The following is a 21,399-nucleotide window of genomic DNA, read 5'->3' as shown; positions in this document are numbered from 1 at the left end:
TAAACACTCATTTTAATTATTCTACTGCTGCCAGTCAAAATCTCATGGTTACCTGCTGCTTTCCCTGCCTGCCTGTATCCACCTGTTGTCTGTTTTCAGAAAGTGTGATTTAAAGCTCTTTGGCCTGGGAAAGTCTTTGTTGTGGATTCGTGCCTTGCCYATAATAGAGGCAGTGGACCTGTAGCTTCTGCTGCAATACAAATAAAGAATAATAACAGTGATACTTTTCTCATTTGAGGTTACCTGGGGATAAAGTTGCTGGAGGCATATGACTTTGATATACAGTCAGCTATGTCTCACATCCAATTAAGCTTAACCACATGGTCTAACAAGCTCCCATTAGGCTGGTGAGAGCCCCAGTTTGATAGCAGGGTTAGCTTCAAAGATTTGATGCTTGCATTTGTAGTGATTTCCTTCCCTTGTGCTCAGTTTGTGCTGAAGGGCATGAAGGGAACTTCATATTCAGATGATACATGACCAGCCTGAGAGCTGCACTTTAGAGGACAATTGCACAATCTTTACTGCCATTTTCATCATCTTACAGCCTGCAATACAAGCTCTTGTCCTAACAGCCCTGTGCTCAAGTTTCACTGCAATGTGAAAAACAAACAGTCAAAGAAAAACCCAGCCCTTGAAGGAAAAATACCTGGTTTGCAATATTGGTGTTTTTTTCCTTCTCCATAGGGAAAAAAAAACAAAACTAAACAAAAAAACATAAACAAAACAACAGAAAACCACAAGCACAAAAACCAAACAAAAAATCCCACAAACAAAAAACCTAAACAAAAAAAAAAAAAAAAAAAAAAMCCCATCGAAACAAAACCCCCAAAACCACAAACAAAACAACAAMAAAAAAGAAAAAAACAAAAAACYAACCCACAAAACAAAACTAGCTGTTTTAAATGACAGATGGACACAAGTCGTAACMTACTTCAAGCCTTGACAAAGGAGGATTTAGGCTGTAATGTTTTTCATTTCCCCTTCTCTTTTGGTAGGCYCTGTCTGAATCCGGGATGCAAAGAATCCCTTAACTTGCAAGAAGCAGGAATTCCAAATATGAAATCTGAACCTACCTCTGGTAAAAATGAGTGGAAAGCACAGGCCATGAAATGGAACAGGCTTCAGGCAACAACACCAGGCACCTCTGAGAGACACTGCCTCAAACAGGGTACTTCAGGGAATGAGCACAGCTGCTGGCACAAGACATGATGGAACAAATACTTTGGTGGAAGCAGTTTTGGCAATTTAGCCACTTTGCAATATTGTGCAACATCCCTGTCATTCTTAGGGATAGCTAGAACTTTCTGGGAAACTTTTCTCTGCACAACATCATAACAGGACATCCAGTACCAGCAATTTTTATGGAACATATTGTGATGAATATTAGAGTCAGGCAAARAACGGGAATGCCTGCAAATCCCCATCTGCCCAGATTGCACAGGGCATTTTATAAACTCTGGGATCAATCCTGGTAATAGTTTGCATGCGTATTCACTTTAGTACACAAAGCCCTATTGAAATGAACCAGAAACTTGTACAGTGCATTTCAAAGRGACTTTGCAAAACACTAAGCAATAACTGTGCAGAAACAATAGCTCATAATAATGCCAGAGCTGCTGGTGCATCCTGTGTTCTCAGTGCAGTGCTCCGTGAGCCATCAGTTGTTGTATTCACCTTAAAAAATTCAGGGAAATAAAATACAAAAACAATATTAGAAGTCTGGCCTCTTTCCATGAAAACCAGGAAAATTCAAGATTGCCAAGCTGAAGAAAAGCAAGCTTTAAAGAAAACAAAAAGACCCCAAAAGCAAGGATCTCGAATGAAATGTCTGACAGAGACATGGTCCAAACATGTGGCACTTTAAAAAGCCTCTCACGAGAGTTTCAAGTCTGTAAGACTCAAAGTTGGCACCCTTTAGAATTATCAAAAAGAAGAATTTCAAACACAACGGTCCCTGGAGAACACCCTGACCACAGCATGGAAAATGCAGAAGCCAGAGCAGGCTGGCTGTCAGCACGTGCATTTGAACTGCTCTTGCTGTGCTGGGTTCAGGCTGTGAGGTCCCTGGGACAGACTGTGGCTCCCTCGCAATTTGCACAACACCAGCAGTGTACAGTCAGTGCTTGACAACACAAACATTTTCTCATTTCACCAAGCTCTAAGACATGGAGGAGGATGCTGATGGGGTTTACATTATGCCATCTACTGACTAGTTTTAGCACAATGGCTTTAGATAGCCTATGCAAATCCTACTTCTCAYTGGGTCAATGAGTGAAATGGCTGAAGATATTTTAAGCAACATTAAAGCCTATTTATAGTCACATCTCCTTTCCTTCCAGCGTCCACTGGAGGATGCTGAGCGCTTCTAAGTACTCCACCTGACCTGACGTGTTACATCAGAACTAAAACTTTAAGAATCCCTGAGAATTCTGATTTAATCTAGGAAACCACTCCCAGCACACAGAGTGTGAGAAAGAATTGCTCCACTTCTAACAGATATGCCAGCATTGCTTCACCGTGGGAAACAGTTTCAGGCATTTTGGTTTTTAATGGCACTCTGGGCATAGATGCATGGAACATGCTCTTTATTTCCCCTCCTCTGTACAGTGCAAATTGACAATTATATCATAGAAATTTAAAAAAGTATCAGTGTTCACTTATTACAGCTCTTCCAGCTCATCTGGATCATAGYTTTTTCTTTGCAAAGTGAGGAACAATGCCAGTGTCATCCTGAGGCAGAGGGCTGCCTTCTTCCTTCATTTTCAGGCTCTCTTCTGCAAGCTGGGATAGATACTTCTGCAATCACACAAAAACAAACAAAGCATTGTTACCAAAACTGAAAACATTCAAAATGGGATTCTTTATGTCTTTTCAGAGCTCTAGTTCTTCCAGCATCTCAAAAGAAAAGAAAGAACATAGAAGCCCCATTTTGTTGAAAACCCAAGCCAGAAAACATGGTTGTGTCAGGCAAACTACYCAAAATACATGCAGAGCCTCAGAAGTTTAGTGGTTTACTGTATGCCAAGGGGAACTGGTGACAGAACCAAGAGGACTCCACTTCCCATGAGTCTGTATAAACAGACCTCACCTTTTCTCTACTCCCCTGTGYTATGGGGTAGGAACTAAGTCCACTGAGTCAACTGAATTCTGCTAGGAAAGTACTGGTGTGTCAGAAAATAGATGTAATTTCAGAGTAATGATTTAAAGTTTATATATTACATTTTTAGCATGTCCAGTTCAGAGATACACCTTTTGTACAAGAACATTTTGTTTTAAGGGAATAATTACAGTGATTAATAATTAACACAATTTAGCAGTCTGGCTAGAGTATTCACATTTATTGTGTTTCTCTAAGATAAAGGCTTTCACTACTTTAGGTACTCAGTGAGATTTAAAAGAACAGACATGGCCAGTGAGGCTTTCAGCCTTTTGGCAGTGCTCTTAGTTGGCAGAGCTGCACACAAAATGGATGATGAATGGGTGTGGGTCTGAAAATAGTTCTCAAATTATTTATTCAAGGTCAGCAGACATAGAAATGGATGGAAAGAAGCTTCTCAGCAGCAGCTCGTGCAGAGACACATGGGAAATTCCCACATAATAATGTAGAGGTATTCTAATTAATGACTTACACACATCACATAAGTCACATGCAAGAATAACTGTCCTGTACATTATTAGGATCATAAAACTTCTTTTCTAGCAATTTACTMATTCTGATTTATTTTGAAAAGACCCTTTCACATCACTGCAAAATTTTATCGACTTGCAGGATTTCTCCAGAGTACAATTTACTCTTTGGCATCCATGGGGAAGAGATTAAATGAGAAATGGATGTAAAAATACTAAGGGCTGTGTTAGATTTGCCACATGTTCTCATGTAAATACAAGTTTTGAATGTAAGTGGTTGATCTGAAAGGGGCTCAGCAATGGTAATGAATGCACATAACCATGGCAAAGTGACGACTGCACCCTTGTTACTCTGAGCAGAGAGATTTGGCTGTGGAAATTACACAACCCTCAGTCTTGATCTCTGGGTGCAAAATTCCACATGGCAGAAAGCCAGAGTAAATGTTACAGTAGGATACAGAGATATAGGGTCCATAAAGGCTGGGAGACATGTTCCGTACCCCGTGAACGGTCATAAATCACTAACGCTTGTCCCTGGATCAGATAACCCAGGCTTTTGGGGCTTTTAATGAGCACTGGCCAAAATAAGACTGAGTTTTATCCACTACCTTTAGCTGATGTTGTCAGCTACCATGAGTACCACAAATGCCAGCTTTGAAGTTCACGGATTCAGATTAATTTATAGCAAAATGGCAGTCAAGCAACAAATGTTTGTTTTTTTCATTCAAATACAAGTTTTGACAAATACTGCATAAAGCCGATGAAAAACAGGATGAAATACTGCACTGAGTTGCCAAGGTAGCTTTCACCAGAYGAATTGGTGACAGTTTTCTGTGGTAGTGGAGGAAGCATGGCCAAATAATGGATTTTTTTGATTGGGGAACAACAGTGGATCTGTAAATACAAATACCACCTGGGAAAATAATTTAGTATAATGCAGATAATTTAAAATGACAAAAAGTTTGTGAGGCTGACAAAGAAACAGTCATTTTTTTTATCAGCAACTGATGTTATTCGAAGGGCATCATACTTGGATGAAGTTGGCTATTTTACTTCAAGATAAAACTGTCMTCATATAAACAAGGCTTTAGGAAGGAAATTGGCAAACAAACTGCTTTGTTTCACATTCAAATCAAAACACTGAACATATATTTTGGATGTGGCTCAAGAAGATCACATGAAAGACAATAAGCAGCAAATCAACTATAAAAGACTCAAAGCCATGACAGCACTTGGGACTGTTGTTGTCACTGGATGATGGAATTTGGCATTCAGGCAGGAGAACAGGAACACAGCCTGYAGCAGCACTCCCACAGCTCTGCTACAGTCAGAGTTCCTAATTCCTGTATTGGTGCATACTCGTTAAATTGCATCATCACAGGAGAAGACTGATATTTCTTGCAGAGGGCATAAATGAGCATTWTTGTGACTAAAAGGGTTCTAGCGACACAGAACAATGATTTGAARTTTGCTAAGTTTCCACTTGAGCAGGCAAAAGTTGGACGAGACATTTACTTCCTGTATTTAGTAAGATAAGAGGTATGGCTGGACAGAACAGCCTGTTTTTATTACTGCATTTGACAGATTTAATTTTAACAGCTTTTATAGTCTTTGTTCTTTTATCTTGAGTCAGTGTTASATATCTACCACAGTACTCATGGGAAAGATCTTAACAAGGAGAAGAAGAGGTTATTTTCACACTAAAGTCAGTTTTAGTTGGGCCTTTTTTCTTATGTCTCTAAAAAATAACTTAGAAAATGAAAAAATAATTCCCTCTTCTTCCCATGGAACCAATTTCCAGGGACAGGGGCAGGAGTTGCAATCTTTGCTTCAGTATGAGTTTCTTAGGGACAGACTCGCATGGGATACACAGCCTGCACTGAGTGGTGCCACCTCTGGTGAATTCCTCGATTTTTTTGTATGAAGCAAAAAAAGGCATGCAAACTGGGCACCCGTTTTTCAAGCTTGCACTTAGAGGATCCATTGTGAGCAAACACTGTAGGAAGCTTTTGGAAGCCAGAGGCCTTTGTATGATTACAGCTATGGAACTTCAGGAAAGCCAAGAAGAAAATTCTCCCAGAGAAATTATTTGACTGYGAGTGTCACTAGAAAAGTCAGTGCYTACTARCCAGCTAGGGRAAGAGAGCTATTRCTTRAAGAGAAGCAGAGTTACTGCATTTACTGTGGGCAGAGGAAAGGGAAAGAAAAAGAACAAGCAGCTCTGCTTTTTTCTGTGATGACTTTTGCTAAGAGTATAAGAATKCCGAAACAAGCGTGTGTGCAGTGTACACACCCTGCTCACAGGCAGGGACTGGGGGTAGGAGCCAAGGCCACTTTGAGGAGCCCTGAGCATGGGGCAGGTACTGCTCAGGCTRTGTGACTGATTCTATCCATGGTGCATCTGAAAAGTGACAAAGRCAGGTCTTTGACTGAACTGCAAGCACATGTAGTCTCCTGTTATCAACTGTTGACATGTTTTTGTTATATTCTTATGGAGCAACAAGTACTGACATGCTGCTGCATTGAAATCCTCATGGAAATTGCTCAGCAGTGGTGCTCTGTGTGGCTGGGCAGCCACCCTGCTCTGCACATGGGGAGGGGATTTCAGCGGGTCACAGGAAATGCCTCGCAGAGCCTGTGTGTCACAGCGAGCTGGGAGCTGAAACACGCTGAGAAAGCCACAYTAACACACAAATGGGTCTGGCTACATTATCAGACAAGTGCCATGTTTAATGCTCCTGACATTAAGATGTACTAAAGGCTGCTGCTGGGGTCATTCCCAGTGACAAAACATCTGGGACCTTCTGGAACAGGGAATTAAAGATCTGAGTTGCACATTGTGCTAGTCACAAGGACCAAATGTAAATGAGATCAGATTATCATCTAGCCCCATTTTACTTATGATCCAGAAGTTGATTTCAAAACTTCTAGTTTTAGTTGGGCCTTTTTTCTTATGTCTCTAAAAAAATAACTTAGAAAATGAAAAAATAATTCCCTCTTCTTCCCATGGAACCAATTTCCAGGGGCAGCGGCAGGAGTTGCAATCTTTGCTTCAGTATGAGTTTCTTAGGGACAGACTCGCAACTAATTTCTAGAGAAATTAGTGTGCTAATGTTTGGAGCTACTCACAAGTTCGCTTACTTGAATTTTACTTCATCTGAATTTTGTCCACAGAATGAAAATTAATTTTTAATTGCATCATCTGCCTTACACACAATCCACCCCATGAGCTCATTGTTAGSTAGCTTCAGGTGTGTTTTTACCTGGAGATTTTTGTAGTGAACAGTACTCCTGCAGTGACTTGTTTTTGCTGTCTCTTCGTTTGTGTAGAAGAGCCCACAGAGCTTGCAGTAAAATCCAGTTCTAGGCACCACAAATTCCACACCTGTTGAGAAATTATGAATTACATCAAAATGTCAGTTGAAAACCTACCCCTCCCACAATAAACTTGTTTTCAAAGAAAAAAAAGTGCTATTTAGTTAAATGACAGGAATAGTAAGATTGAATCCTGGATTCGCTTCTCTGATTTTCCTAATTTTGCAATACTGAGCTGTACTTTAAAATCCTGTGCATTGAAAGCACACCGCTCTTTTCTCTCTTAGATATACATATTTTAAAATGCATCTTCTCATAATATTGACTGGAAACTTTACTCYGTAACCTCAAGGGCCAGAAAAGCAATAATACCTTTTAGCAGTTAATGAATGTATAAACTACACAGATTGCTTTTGAGGATGTACTTCTTCCAGGTGTTTTACTCATAATCAGTATTTACACAGTAAAGCCARTACTTCTGTTTATACTTTTATATCAAAGACTTTTAAATTACTAAGTATTTTTTCATATGCATTTAATATATAGTCCAAGGGAATTTATTTCATCTCAGCAGCTGCCTTTTGTCATTAATTGGGAATTAATCAGCAACGCTCTATAATCAAAATCCCATTTCTTTCAACAGCTACCCGTCTGTCATATACCCTGTTCCTTCTCTCCTCACATCGGTTTTGAAAAATAAATATAGCAAGTAGCCTTAAAGTGACATCTTGTTGTGAGCCCTGGGTACTGCAGGGAGCGGCCCAACGTACCCAGGGGAATGCTGAGCTCGGTGAAGACGTCCTCTTGTTCCCAGCCTGGTGCAGAGGTCCTTTGTTTAGACTCTACCTCCGGGTATTCCAGAGATCTCATTTCCAAGTACCTAGAATTTGCTTAACAAATAAATAAATGTATTGAATGAAAACAGTTTATTAAAGAGACATTTGTAAACTTCTTGACTTCTTGGGAACACTTTCTGGGTGGATCTATAAATGAAGGAAAATCTGGAAAAAAARGCTTTTCCATTCAAATCATAGGCCTGTTTAGTGTAACTCCAGCAGCTGTACTACGTTGTGCAGTCACCCCTCTTTCTCCCAGTAGACCATTTTTCTATTTCTAATTTAATGTTATGTTTGGAGGAGTTTTTGTATTTTAATCTCTAAATAGAGCTGTAACATTACCCATCTGTGGCAGAAGCAAGGCCTGACTGCAGTTTTGTAACCACATATGCAACTGCATGACCAGTCATGGAGCTGGGCTGACACAGGGGCTGCTGAGCATTCCCTTCCCATGATTCCTATCATATGAATTATTTTTATTTAAAAATAGAGAAATTTGCTATCACAGAGCTACAGAATTACAGATAAACTGGTCTGATTCCTTTTCTTCAGTCCTTACATCAAAGAACTAGCTCCCTTATCCTGACAAAATTTCAAYTGCATTGCAAATTTTGCCTAGATAAGGAATATATTTTGTCATAAAACAAACATATTTTGCCCAAACAAACCCTTCCTGTCTTTCAGCTCTSTAGTTCAAAGATTTGCAGTTTCTGGCTCTGAGAATGAATTTTTCTTCTCTTTTTAAATATGTCTATTGCATGATTTAAAAGAAAATAACATTAAATCCTTAACGGTTGGCTTTCAAGCTAACTTTAAGCCCATCACAGGATTCCAATACCACAGCAGAGAACCTGGAAAACCCCCAGTAAGCTGGTAAGCTTTTCTTAAGATACCCACAGCCTCTGCGGCATCTTAAGTCCCACTTAAGTTGGTTTCTGTGCTTCTGAGCTGGCAGCTGCATTTGCAGAGGGCCTAGAGCTTTGGACTGCAGATCCCGGATAACAAGTTCATGTCAGAAACCTTGGAAGCATGAGAGGCTCTGGAGCTTCCAGGCTCCCTGCTGACAAGCTGGAAGCTGAGATGCTGGAAACAYTAGTAAATATGCTCTTGATACACCCAACTCTTTCATCAGCTGGCTGCCTGAGAAGCCCAGGACAGCCAACTTTGTCATGCCCAGTCCCATCTCCAAATCCGCAAAGTCTGGCAAGGTGTCTTCAGGCCAAACAGGTAAGTATTGAAAAACCAGTGAGTTTCCAATCTGGTCTGAAGGAAGAAGTTAGCTCAAAATCAGATATTCATAATGAAATGTATCCAGCATTTCATCCAGCTCAAAAATCTTCCATTAGCTTTTTTTTCACAGCCCCTTGTTCATTACATGGGCTCTGGTAGCAATTAAAAAAGAGCATATCTGACCAACATATTCAATATTGTTTTTCACTTCATCTTATTATGCACACCTCATTTGCTCAAGTATCATTTGACAAGGAACTGAATTGACTTTCAGATCCTCAAGATCCCTCTTTTCCTGACAGCTAAAATATTAATAGGTAGCTATGATTACATTTATTGACATTATCTCCCAGCACATCCTATCAGTTATATTAAAGGCAGCAGGCAGTAGATAACACAACATGATAAGGCAAGTCCCCACAAAAGGCATGTATTTGCATGAACAGGGACTGAGAGGTAACAATTTGTGCATGATATCCCTGTTACTAATGCTTCAGTACAGTGTGTAAGAATACCCACCTTGTCCAGGAGCCAGCCAGACATTACAGATACTTTTCTGTTGACCTTCAGAGACTGTCACTCATTTCATTGACAATTCAAAATAAATTTAGCAAGGCACTGAAAGACTTCAGCTAAACTCATGTGAACCTTGACATGACAATTATAGCAGCTTATGCCTTTCAGAAAGCTTGCAAGCTAGTTATCATATTTCCTTCACACTATTCGTCTAAGAGGCTCTAATGGTTTAGCTTGGCCAAAGGCTCTGGGGTTCTTTTACTGAGCTGCTCCAAGGACAAGCTTTCATACTATTAACAACACTTATTCTCGTTAGCAATAAATTTCAGTCTGCCCTCAGAGAAAACATGCAAGGCTCCCTGCAAGCTGAAGGGGAAAAAAGCARTAGTTACCCTTGGCCTCTGGACACTCTTGGCTTCCATGTCTCGTTTCTTCACTGGTGTTTCTAATGAGCGTTTCCGTAACTTCTCTGCTCTCAGCTCCTTGTGATCCCATCTGTTTGTAATCATCTATAAATGTATCAGGGAGCTGGAGAGTCTCTTCTTTCAGATGAACAGAAGGTATATGGTGATCTTCAGGCTCTAAATGAGTGTCAGAGCTCTTACCAATTTTTCCTTCCTTCTGCTGGCAATCAGTCTCCTTAGCAGATTGGTCTTCTTTCAGGGYCCCTGGCTTCTGTTCAGGGTCCAGATTTAAGCTTGATGCTTCAGTTACAGCATCATCATTGTCATCATCCTCATCATCTTCCTGACAGCCACTAGAAGCTGCACTGCCCTTTGCTATTCTGAAGTTTGTTTCTAAAGCTTTATGGGCAAATTTGTCTTCACTCCTGGTTAAGTGGCTGTGATCATTTTTCAATTCTAACACTGTTGACATACAGGGACACATTTCTGAAGCAGCTTTATTTTTCTGATCAACTGGTACTATTTCTTCAAGCTCAGTTATATCAGGCTCCATAATTAAATCATCTTCTCCCACTTCATCAACTGTCACCAATTCCTCCATGTTAGCAGGATACCAGGTCTCACCTTCTATTTCACTTCCACTCTCCCAGTCTCGGTCCTGTCACAAAAATGTAATACATTTGAGAGATTGGTGGTTACAGATCATCACTGTTAAAAAGTGGGCCTTGAAAACAGGAAGAACCTTGATATGGCCATGCCTAACCCCTATTGYATTTTAGTTTCAAGGAGTGATATGCCCTGGTGTTGTGATTTTAAACTTTATGCACAAGGACAAGCAATCTCTATTGAATTATCACATAAAATTCCCTCTGTGGAGATTCTGTAACTGCCTTGGGGATTACAGTCTCTCCAGTCCCCTGCTTCTTGCTTTCCAGTAAGCAGTACAGCAAGGCACAATAGTTACCCTTAGTTATGCAATTGATGCTGCTGTGTGATCCCCAAGGAAATGAACCTCTCCCCTTCCTCCACCTCAGTGCTTATACTGAACCCCATTTGAGCCACTTCCACTTTGCTGGACCAGGTCCTTTAAATTCATATTGTGACTGGGAAAACATGGCTTCCTTCTGCAGCCATTTCCTTCCACCAGCAAGATCCCTCTGCCAGGAACTGTGCTGGTAGCCACTGGTCTAAACCTTGGGAAAAAGCAGGTTTACAGTTWTACTCCAAAGTACAAATTCTGAAATACCTCATACATGCAATTACAGAACTCAGGCACTAATAATGGACTTAAGTAGTCTTAGAATTAAAAGGTATATCTTACTTTTAAGACACACTTGCAGCTTAGATTTCAACTCCCAGACTCCTTGTGTACACATAATCTATTAATAATCTGTATTCTCCTCCTGTTTGGCCATTCCCACACTTCCCCTCCTAGAATCCTAAAACAGCATGAAAACTCTGTGAGTTGGCACTGCTCTTGCCAGGAGATCAGTTTTCTACAGCAACAGATATCAGTATCTTCCATATCTGACCATCAGCCCATGACCCTACAGATATGAAGCTGGAGGAATTCCAGGAACATTGCTCTCCCCTATTGCAATGCAGCAGTTGAGGTGCTGTAAAGGCATTATTTAATTAAAACCAGAAACAATCAGGAGAATACTATTTATAGTTCATAAGGCCAATGTTCTACAAAGTATTCATCATGGTCCCCTCTTTCTCCACTAACTGACTGCATCTCCTATTTTTGGGCACGGTTTGTGAAGTTACCCAGTTCACTTGGGCATACATTCCTTACAGCTGCCACTGCCAAGGGCTGTGTATGTGAAGCAATGTACATGTACAACTAAAAAAAGAATCCTGGAAACTTAAGGAAAAGCTGTCCCTTAAAGCAGAGGTCAAGATAAGGCAAGTTAATTTAGACAGCCTCCTCCTCCAACCTCTTTATGTGTTTTTTTSATGAGGAATTAATATTTCATTCAAAAAAAAGTGCTACCCAATCTAGGATTTCAATCATTTTCTTAAAGAAGCTACACCAACAGTGTGTCACCAACCTTCTCTTTTCCTGTGTTTTCCAGAATCTCTCCGGATTCTTTTCCTTGTTTATTATCTGAAGGTGAGCTCTTCTCTGGAACTTGCTCCTCTTTTTCAAGCTAAAATAAATACATATACACGTATAGCAACACACAGTGGTGGCTCTAGCAGGTTTCTATTCTGGGTTTAGAGAAGCAAAGTCACTCACAAGGTCACATTCTTTATTTCTAAAGTTTATGTAAGTCAACTAGCCTGTGGGAAAAGACCCAACAATTAAATTCCATTAGCAGAGCTGCACAAATAAGAATTAAAAAGAAGAATTTTAAATAAAATTAGAGATGTAATTTGTATCACAGAATTGGCTAAAAGACAGATGGGGGAGAATGTCAATTCATTAAAATTTACAGCCTCCACTCCTATTTTCTACCCCCATTTGTTATGCTGGCTCAGATGTGGTAGGGAGAACAGCAGTGTTAAAACTCTGCAGAAGATCTCGACTGTTTTGTTTATTGAGATAGGATCAGTTGCAAATAGAATTGCTTGCACAGTTCATACTTCAGAAGAACAAAACCACTGTACTATCTGGTACTTAGGAAAAGAGGGATAAAAGTGTGAGTTCGAAACATACAAAACTATTTCTTCTTTTTAAAAGAAATCACTAGCAATAGTCCCTGCAGAGGTATGTCTTTAGCAAAGCCACTGTAAAATAACTTGGAAAACATGCAGAGAAGTGTGATTTAGGATGCTGTCTGACATTTATCTCTGGTATCTCCTCCCAAGGAATCATACTTCATAGCGAAATAGCAGCCAAAGAAGATGATAAAAGGCGGTACAAACACATGTATCTATGGTGTGAGGTAGTGCTGCTGCTGCTTACAGASTAGTGAGTTACAAACCCAGGAAATTCCATCCACTTGGCACCACATGAGAAGAATCAAAGTAAGGTCAACTGAAAACAACCGACAATGGCCCTGACAGCACAAAGGCACAAGCGATAGTTGGAGCCCTGGTCAGCCTGGCTGCAGCAGTGTATCCCCGGGGGACTCCAGGGGAGGCAAGGAGGCCAAGAGCCAGTAACCAGATCCCCAGGGAGTGGGATATGAGCATGGGCTCTACTGGGGCTGAGCAAATGAGGCACCTTGAAGTGTTCCCCCTCCTGCTTTGTCCCAGGGGAGAATCGAAACCACAAACATTGCCACTTTGCAACTGGAAGTATTTCTCCAGACACTGCATCATTTTATAGGTGAGCTGATTCAGTGGTTCTTACCATGGGAAGAGATTTCTGCCAGTACATTGAAGGGAGTGGTGTGAAATTATCCCAGCCACAGCTGAGGGTAGGGATGATTAATAGAAATGATTGCTCTGTTGAGTTTTCCAGAAAGAAATGTTCCTCATTAAAAGTTCATTCCCCATTTTAATAGTATAAGCACTTCCCGGTATAAATACTGCATATGTTTGTAAAGTATCACTTAATTCCCAGATAACTCAATCCTCATCAGTGCCAGTGGAAGGAGGTGATGGATTTAGCAAGAGCAGCTATGGGGCATTCTGCACAGTTAGCAAGAAGACAATTGCCCCTTCACACAAAATTCATATGCAAATAGTAGACTGTCACTTGGTTTTGTTTTCAGCCTCTGTCCCCATCCCCTCACTWGTTACCCAAAGACACAGAATTATAATGTYCATGTACCCAACACCACAACAGTGYAATAGATCTGCATGGTCTGGGCAAAAACATGGGTAAGATGACCGCCCAAGACCTCTTCTACATTCCCTGATTTAATCATGGAAAAACATTTCATGTTGGCATCATCACACAAACAACAAATGCTCTAMGATATTTCAGAAAATCTACTATTGCAGCATTTACACTTCTTACATAGACTTTTAGATCTCTATTTACCTCGTTCTCAGAAGGTTTGGTTTCCTTCACATCACTGCCTTCAGCGGTAGCATCTTCTTGATCTTTTTCAGCTTTCTTCACCTTATTCTTATCACTTTGTTTTTGCCTGGAGCCTTCAGATGCTTTGCTGTGCTTCTGTTCAGCTGCCTCCTCCCTGGCAGTGTCTTCGCTGTAAGAATGCCTGCGTTCCCTTAATTTTGCCTCTTCCTTTCTCTTAGAYCTCCCAGGTAAATCCTGCAGCTGCCTCTGAAACTTGTCAGATTTTGACTTAGAGGATTTTCGGTAATAGTCATCTTCCCTGTTCTTGTAGCCCGATAAAGGGTGAAGAGACCCAGGGGAACCAGTCCTTAAGTATTTTTCTCGGTGTCCTCTGCCTCCTTCAAGCCGTTCATCCAAATCAAACTTGTCCAGTTGTCGGGAATAATGTTTCCTCTCGTGTACCCACGTGTCAGTCCTGTCCCTCTTCTCATCCCCATTCTCTCGCCATTCTCTGCTATCTCTTTCCTCTTCCCGTCGAGAGTACGGGGACTGATCCCATGCCTCTCTCCCATTTCCCCAGTCGGTCCTGCTGGTCCCCAATGGGCTGTGTGGTGAACTGCAGGATGTAAAGCTGGGCGTGTGGGATCGAGGTGACAGTGAGCGGCTTATGGGGCTGCGGGAGCGGGGCCTGTCCGTGCCATACCTGCTGCAGGGGGAAAAGGCAGCTGTAACTGGCTGACCCACTGCTTTCTACCAATTCTTGTACACTGGAAGCTCATGGGGACTGCCCTGGGGACTGCGAACCTGAGACCCCCGGCCTTTCACAGACATGCACTGCACAGCTGCGAACAGTGAACAGGAGAAAAGGCAGTGTCATAGCCACAGAGCTTAACTAAATCCCCACAGAACTGTCAAGAATATATTCATTCGTTCTTAAAAGCGTCTCATAGGAGTTTAGCATTAAAAGCTTATAATATTTAATACCTTTACAATGACCCTAATGTATGTACCCTTAATACTCAGGCAGCTAGGGAATCTCTGACACGAAAGTGACAAAGGCCACCTGTTTAAAAGAGATGTTTTAGGACTGTGRTTCCTCTCCAATTTTACTGAAAGTTCCAGAAGTCAGAGAGATCAGAAATGTACCCAAATACATTTTAAWCTGAACTGCCTCTTTCCCATTTGGTCTCAAAGCACCCCCAGCCTATATGCTTTTCACTCAACAGGGAGGAGAACATAACAGCTTCATTTTWGTGCTATTCACATGCCAGACATATTTTCTGAGACATCAGCAATAGGAACGAGTTATTTTCATAACATGCAGTTTCAATCTGATTTCATTATACAGGCCCTGTATCTACTATTGAACTATATAAAAAATATATACTATTTTATAAGTGAAATCCAAATTAGGAAAGCCAATGAAATAAGAGATGGAAGCACACAGATAATGCTACTTCTACCTGTAGGTTTATAGTCTTCCATTTCCAAACTAGGGAGAAACTTTACCTGTCCACTTCACGCAGCAGATCCCTCTCCCTCTGGGAGTGGATGTCCTGGATTATAGCAGCCACATTCTTGCCTGGTTTCTAATAAAAACAAAGACACTGTTTAGCATGCTGCTCTACTCTCCAAGCTGATACAGGTGATTTGTCCCTCAAGAAACAGTATCCATGCTTCATTCAGTCATACTAGAACTAAAAATATTTAGTTTCAGTGTTGTGTTTACACTCTCTTCTTCAGTTGGCTTCTCAACAGCACGATCAAAGCAGTAAAATGACACAAACGGAAAATTTGCTCCATTACGTTGTAGTACTCTCTCCTCATACTTGGCTGCTCTGACAGGCTTTGAAAACTAGCTTGTCCTTCCTTGTTACACAAWCACTACAGAGCATTTTCTAGGAACTGGATCTAAGAAGAAACAAAACACTCAATTTTTCTAATACAGAATTAAATATGTATAGCAGCCTATCTCTGATCCTCTAGGAATGAACTGCCTTCTCTTGATCTCAGAGTTACTCATTCTGGAGTATAGCTCCCAAAGTCTATGTTTAAACAAGGAGCACGCAGATAAGCTAAGTGCAAGATGTGTACTGGAGTGTTGATTACTCCTATGKAGGATGCACTACAGGCTGGAGTGCTTGCAATTCCTCAAACACTTGGAGCACACATAGATAGATGAGCAACATAATCATGTAGGAACTCAGCAGTTTGTAGTGGTAAATAGCTCATGCATATTCTCTTCTTTGTGTTTTTATTTATTTRCCTTCTTGTGAAGAATAAAATAATTCCATGACCAGAAAAACTGCCATTGTAAAAGCCGAAAAATCTTCCTGGAGCCCAGGCTATCACACTCTCCTGGGTAACTCCTGCCTCTCTGTCAAGATGCACCATCTCCATCACCTAATATCTGAACCCCTCACTGTACCACACTGGGAAAGACTGCCCTGGTTTRCTAACTTTGGGCAACTCCTTTAAGTCTCCATAAACTATTATACTTGTACAGGAGGAAAAGGGACTTTTTCAAAGGTCAAACCAAACCATCCCAGTTCCTTTTTTCCCCCCTTCCTTAAGGCTCATAAAAAAGCCCTGTAACTTCTTAAACTGGAATATTACAGAGTTGTTCTATAAAATAASTTTGTGCTGTGTTAGGTAATATAATACAGAGCTTTTAAGCTCTGCATTGCCAGTTCTGGGCCAAGTCACCATGAAATAAAATTACTCTCTTAGCATTACATGGCAGTATATAAGCCTCTATAAATATGCTCACAAGAGCAGTGATCTTTGGACATCACTCAAGTGTCCACAACAGAAGTGTCACACACTCTACAGAAAATCTAAAGAATATTGCTTTGGTGTGAGTCTGTGCTTTAAAAAAAATCCTTTATAATTTATGTTTTTCACAAGAAATAAAAGAAATCAGTGTGCTGTTCTTTCACCACTKTTTGGTGTCAAGATTGTAATATGGTTCAAGCATGGAAGCAGTGAATAAAGCATTGTTCTGGGCTTAATGCCTACTAAAAGGACAGGACCATCTTATTTTTGCTGACATGTTGTATCTTACACATGGGTGTGTTCTAGACCTTTGTTAAACCAAGCAATRTAGGGAGCCTGTTCAAACAGAAGCTCAGAAGAGATTTTTGAAATAATGGTATGACAGGACCAGAGAAAACAATGTTTCTTCCAAGAGTTAAAACTTAGAATAAGATCAAGCAGCTAAGTATAAAAGACTAATAACATACATTTATTAATTTATCTTTCTGAATTTCTTTTTCTGTAATATTAAAGCATTAATTAGAAATCAGTATTCAGCAAGAATTTTTTTAAGATATTCTCCAAACATGCCCAGCTCACATAATTTGATTGGGAATAACCATCTTACCTTCAGCTGCAATTCCTTGTATCTTTTAGACATCCTAATCAGTAATTTGTCATCATTTATCATAGCAGGTTTTTCTTTGTAGTACTGTACCATGGCTTGGGCTGCTTCACTGTAAGCCATTTCCAGAAAGGCCTAGCACAAATGGAGACAACTTTACAATTGACTACGTAATTAAAAATACAAAGTATAAGAGAGAAAATGCAGCACAATAAATTTCCTCTGGATTCTTCTTGTGCAAAATGTCTTGATAGTACAAAAATGGGTAAATTTCCAGGCCTGAAGCATTAATGGYAACATTCAGCCCATTTCTCAGTCTTTTTTAACTGCAAATAATAGTTTCGAATCAGCTATTAAAACAAATATGTGACCTTAGAAGCCAGTTTAGTCAAAACCTAAATGAATGGTATCTCGTATTTCTTGACCAACAGTGTTCAAAGCCAGGCTGGATGGGGYTCTGGACAACCTGTTCTAGTGAAAGGTATTCCTGCCCATGGCAGGGCAGGGGGTTAGAACTAGAGCATTTTTAAGGTTCTTTGAACCCAAACCATTCTATGATTCTGTGATTTATAAAGATTACAATCTCAAATATTGTCCACTGGCACAGATTCTACATCCATCCATTTTGCCTGCTGCAGGAATGCGAGAGAAGGTATTCTACTCTTACCAGCTTACATCACTGGTACACTTAAGATACTTAAGGTAGACTTATGCTACCATAAAAAATAAGAGAATTCTGAAACTAACCCTAATAAATGGCTGAGAGGAGGCAACCAAGTTATTGACCTTTTTAAAAAATCATTAAAAGTACAGTTTTACAACAGTTTTTCATTGCAATTTCTGGAAGTTTTAAACAAGAAGGCAGTGGTTATGTTTATGTCCTCATCTAATTGAGTGACCCCCTTTTTTTTTTTTTTTTTTACTTTGACAGCTGGCTTTATATGTTTAAGTTTCTATTACTAAAGAAGAGATTTTCCCTAAACACTGTCTTCAGGTCTCTATGTCTTTATGCCAATAGATGCCAACACTGGTAACCCCAACTGTACAGTACCTGATTAGTAGATTTCATGAGGATATAGTTGGTGACCTTTCCAAATGGGAGGCCCAGGTTAATGACATCATTCTCTGTGCAGCTTCCCTCAGGGAGATTGCAGATGTGAACAACTCGACCCAGGGTAGATTTCCTCTGGGGAAACTGGGRAAAAAAAGCCCAACTGAAACCAATGTTTTTATCTTAGATATTCTATCCACTAGATAACATCTTACATTACTGCAAAAAATGAAATCCTCTGCCCTGCATACCTGTTATTAAGGAAAAATACCCTTTAAAAGCTTGCAATTCAATGTTCTAGTTTAGAAATACAAATGGGAAGGGAAATGTTGAATGGTAGTGCAGGTTGCAGTGGAGTTTCCATCCCTGGATTTTGCAAAGTCCAGAAAGGATTTCTAGAAGATTRTCCTTCAAACAAGATCAACAATATTCCTGCAAAAACTAACTGTTCACTGCAGTCCCTACTGAGTTTATGGATATTAGAACTCAATTTAGGTGACTACGTGGGTGTTCAGGACAGCAGGGACTGAATTTAAATCCTTTGTGGAACAGATTGGGCCAGGAGTAAAAGTGATATCACTTAGCTTGTGAGAAGACACACAACTGTACCTGGTGTTAGAAGACCTGCTACTTTCCCCTTTCCCTAAAACACCACACAGGAGGAGGAACTTCTYCCCCTGGGGCACAGTAATGCACTGGACACACAGAGAGGCAGAGCTCCTGAAATGGGCTGGCACAGGCACACAGCACTGGAGTGGGGAAGGGTGGAAGTCTATTTTGGAGTGCTGGGGCAGTTCCGAAAGAGTCACCCATGTCCCTGACACGGAAAGGAGGCTCTACGCTCCCTGTGCAAAAGGCATCAGGGTACACCCAGAGAGAAAGTTAATTTACCACAGCTAATGACAAGAAAAACATCACTCACATGGGATTAAATCTTTCCGGACTACCTCCAAGTTTATGACCTCTGTGTTAGGATTTTACTGAAGAAGTAACTCTACCTTCAATTAAAATTGTGCCATTCAAGGGAAGATGCAAATCATGTAATCTTGTGGGATCAAGTTCACCAGAGCCATCACAAATGTTTGGCTTGTCAGCAAGTTCACAAGTTACAGAGCTAATGTTATCTTATTTACACCTCCATCCTGTTGCCTTCCCTCCAGACTTCACCATTTAACTMTGTGTGTACTTTTGCTGCATTAGGACCCTGTATTATACAGCGATCTGCTACTTAGCTTACATCTCACAGAGCCCACCAGTGCATAAGGTAAGTCAAAGATGTGCAAAAGTTCAGAAGTGAGATACTTTCTCTAGCAGAAAAATAGCAAAGACCTGGTCCCTAAAAAAAGATGAAGCAACTCAACTCCAATTGAACAAAAAAGGTAGCGATGTCTGCACGTGTCTGGCAAGGCAGAATGTAGCACAAAACAGAAGAACATAACTATAGCTAGAGGAAAAGGAAAAATCAAATGCAGTCCCAGTCTATCCCAGGTCACCAACCACCTTCTGTTTGCTTTGTTAGATCCGTTAARAGATGGTGTGTAAGTCTATGGGACTAGAAGGGCTCAACTCTTCCCTGCCYTGGCTCCAGAGCCCGTGTTCCCACACACACACCACTCAGTACATTAAATCAAACAACTGTAAGCCATTGCCACTTCCCCACAATTGGCAATGGCTTAAATTAAAACGCTATGCCATAAACCAGCTCTAGTTCATGATTAAGAAGTGGTCACATACTCATGCCAGAAGTCAACGGGCTGTACCAAGCAATAATCTTGTCAGCTGACTGCAGTTAAACTGGACCCATTCATGAAATAGAGCTGTAAATCATGGCCAGAAAAGGAATATACACCTTCCATATCTACAATGAGGAAGTTAGAGGTGCTGTTAYATGCCAGGTGTTAAATGTAATTTTCAATAAGACTTGAAGTTAACTTCCTTTGCAATCAATGCCTACCCAGGGGTTACCAATCCAGCTTCATGACTACTACCAAACAAATAATTAAAAATTGATGCACAGCAGCGAAATGCACCTCATATTATTTGCGATAATATTATTTCACCAATCTAATTCAATTTTTTATTACAGCTTCTTTTCTAAAATTTGTTTCTTGCTTTTAAAATTATTTATCCCYTTCTTGAGCTTCACATGAATTTTTTCTAAAGATAGTAAGAAACTGCCAATCTCATCCCTCCAGCACCACTGGCTCTCCACGCTTGAGTGAAGACTGGTAGCACTTGCCTTTTAAAGAGGGATAGAGTTATTTGCAGACRGACAGCACAGAGCAAGCTCTTCCAGAAATCTGAACACTTTGTTTATGATTACATGCAGGGTCAAGTGTAATCTCCTACTGCTCAGTTAAATGGCAGCAGCTTAGCTGAAAGTGAACACTACCGTGCAAAGGTGTAATAAATTAAAAGCCACCTGGGTTGCAGAGTGAATGACAGCTGGCAAGCTCAGTCTTAACACCTCTAATATAGCTCCCTGTTCATCCAATAAGCTTCTGGAGAAAAAAGCTCGGGAAAATCAAAGTTATTGTTTCTTTTATGTCTCAAAATACTGCAGGTCATTCAGAAGGAGGACWTCTTCAGACAGCTTAAATGATAAATAGTGACAGATTCTAAAGAGAAATGACACTGGTATTAGCAGTAATTTCATTTGTTGCAAAGTTGACAGACATGATGAAAAGGAACATTCCTCTGCACCCACTGCTAGTCCACCTCTGACCTTGGAGGCAGCTGTCATGAGCAGCTCTGCTCTTTGCTTGCCTGCACACACAGTGTCTGTCACAGGCAGAAGCTGAAACCCCTTCAAATAMCCTCTTGCACAGTAAAACTGCACGGTAGAAAATTAGCTGGATTAAGGAAATCTGGGTGACCCTTCGGCAAGCAGTGCCTGATGTGAACTGGAGTATCACAGGGACACAACTCAGCCTGGCTTTCCAGAGTGTCTGAGGCCACATCAGGAAAGATATATACATAAAAGTTAACAAGGTGAAAACTTGAACCCCTGGATTACTGCTGCTATTCCATGAACGTCCTAACATAAGTCTTTGGTGCGTCYAGCTCTAGTTCTAGCTTTCTAATATGTGATGAGTTTCATTTTAACCCTAACAACTTTGTATTTT

At 40.5% G+C, this 21,399-nt stretch overlaps 1 protein-coding gene across 1 annotated transcript in view; it reads right to left on the bottom strand.

The window, feature by feature from the left end:
• Positions 1-859: 859 nt before the first annotated feature.
• RBM20 (RNA binding motif protein 20) overlaps positions 860-21,399 on the bottom strand; it is a 24,954-nt gene continuing 4,414 nt past the window's right edge. The window contains exons 5-13 of the mRNA XM_057375544.1: positions 18,275-18,418; positions 17,227-17,358; positions 15,354-15,433; positions 13,866-14,550; positions 11,983-12,081; positions 9,917-10,586; positions 7,713-7,832; positions 6,891-7,012; positions 860-2,796 (exon numbers count right to left, since the gene is read on the bottom strand). Of these exons, the coding sequence (XP_057231527.1) occupies positions 2,686-2,796; positions 6,891-7,012; positions 7,713-7,832; positions 9,917-10,586; positions 11,983-12,081; positions 13,866-14,550; positions 15,354-15,433; positions 17,227-17,358; positions 18,275-18,418 (2,163 nt within the window). The 3' untranslated portion in view covers positions 860-2,685. The remainder of the gene's footprint in view (positions 2,797-6,890; positions 7,013-7,712; positions 7,833-9,916; positions 10,587-11,982; positions 12,082-13,865; positions 14,551-15,353; positions 15,434-17,226; positions 17,359-18,274; positions 18,419-21,399) is intronic.

This window comes from Malurus melanocephalus, unplaced genomic scaffold, assembly GCF_030028575.1.
Source record: "Malurus melanocephalus ecotype Western Australia unplaced genomic scaffold, MMel_1.1 scaffold_252, whole genome shotgun sequence".
NCBI lineage: Eukaryota > Metazoa > Chordata > Aves > Passeriformes > Maluridae > Malurus > Malurus melanocephalus.
Note: the sequence above shows the minus strand (reverse complement) of the source record. Positions and strands in the feature narration are given on the sequence as shown.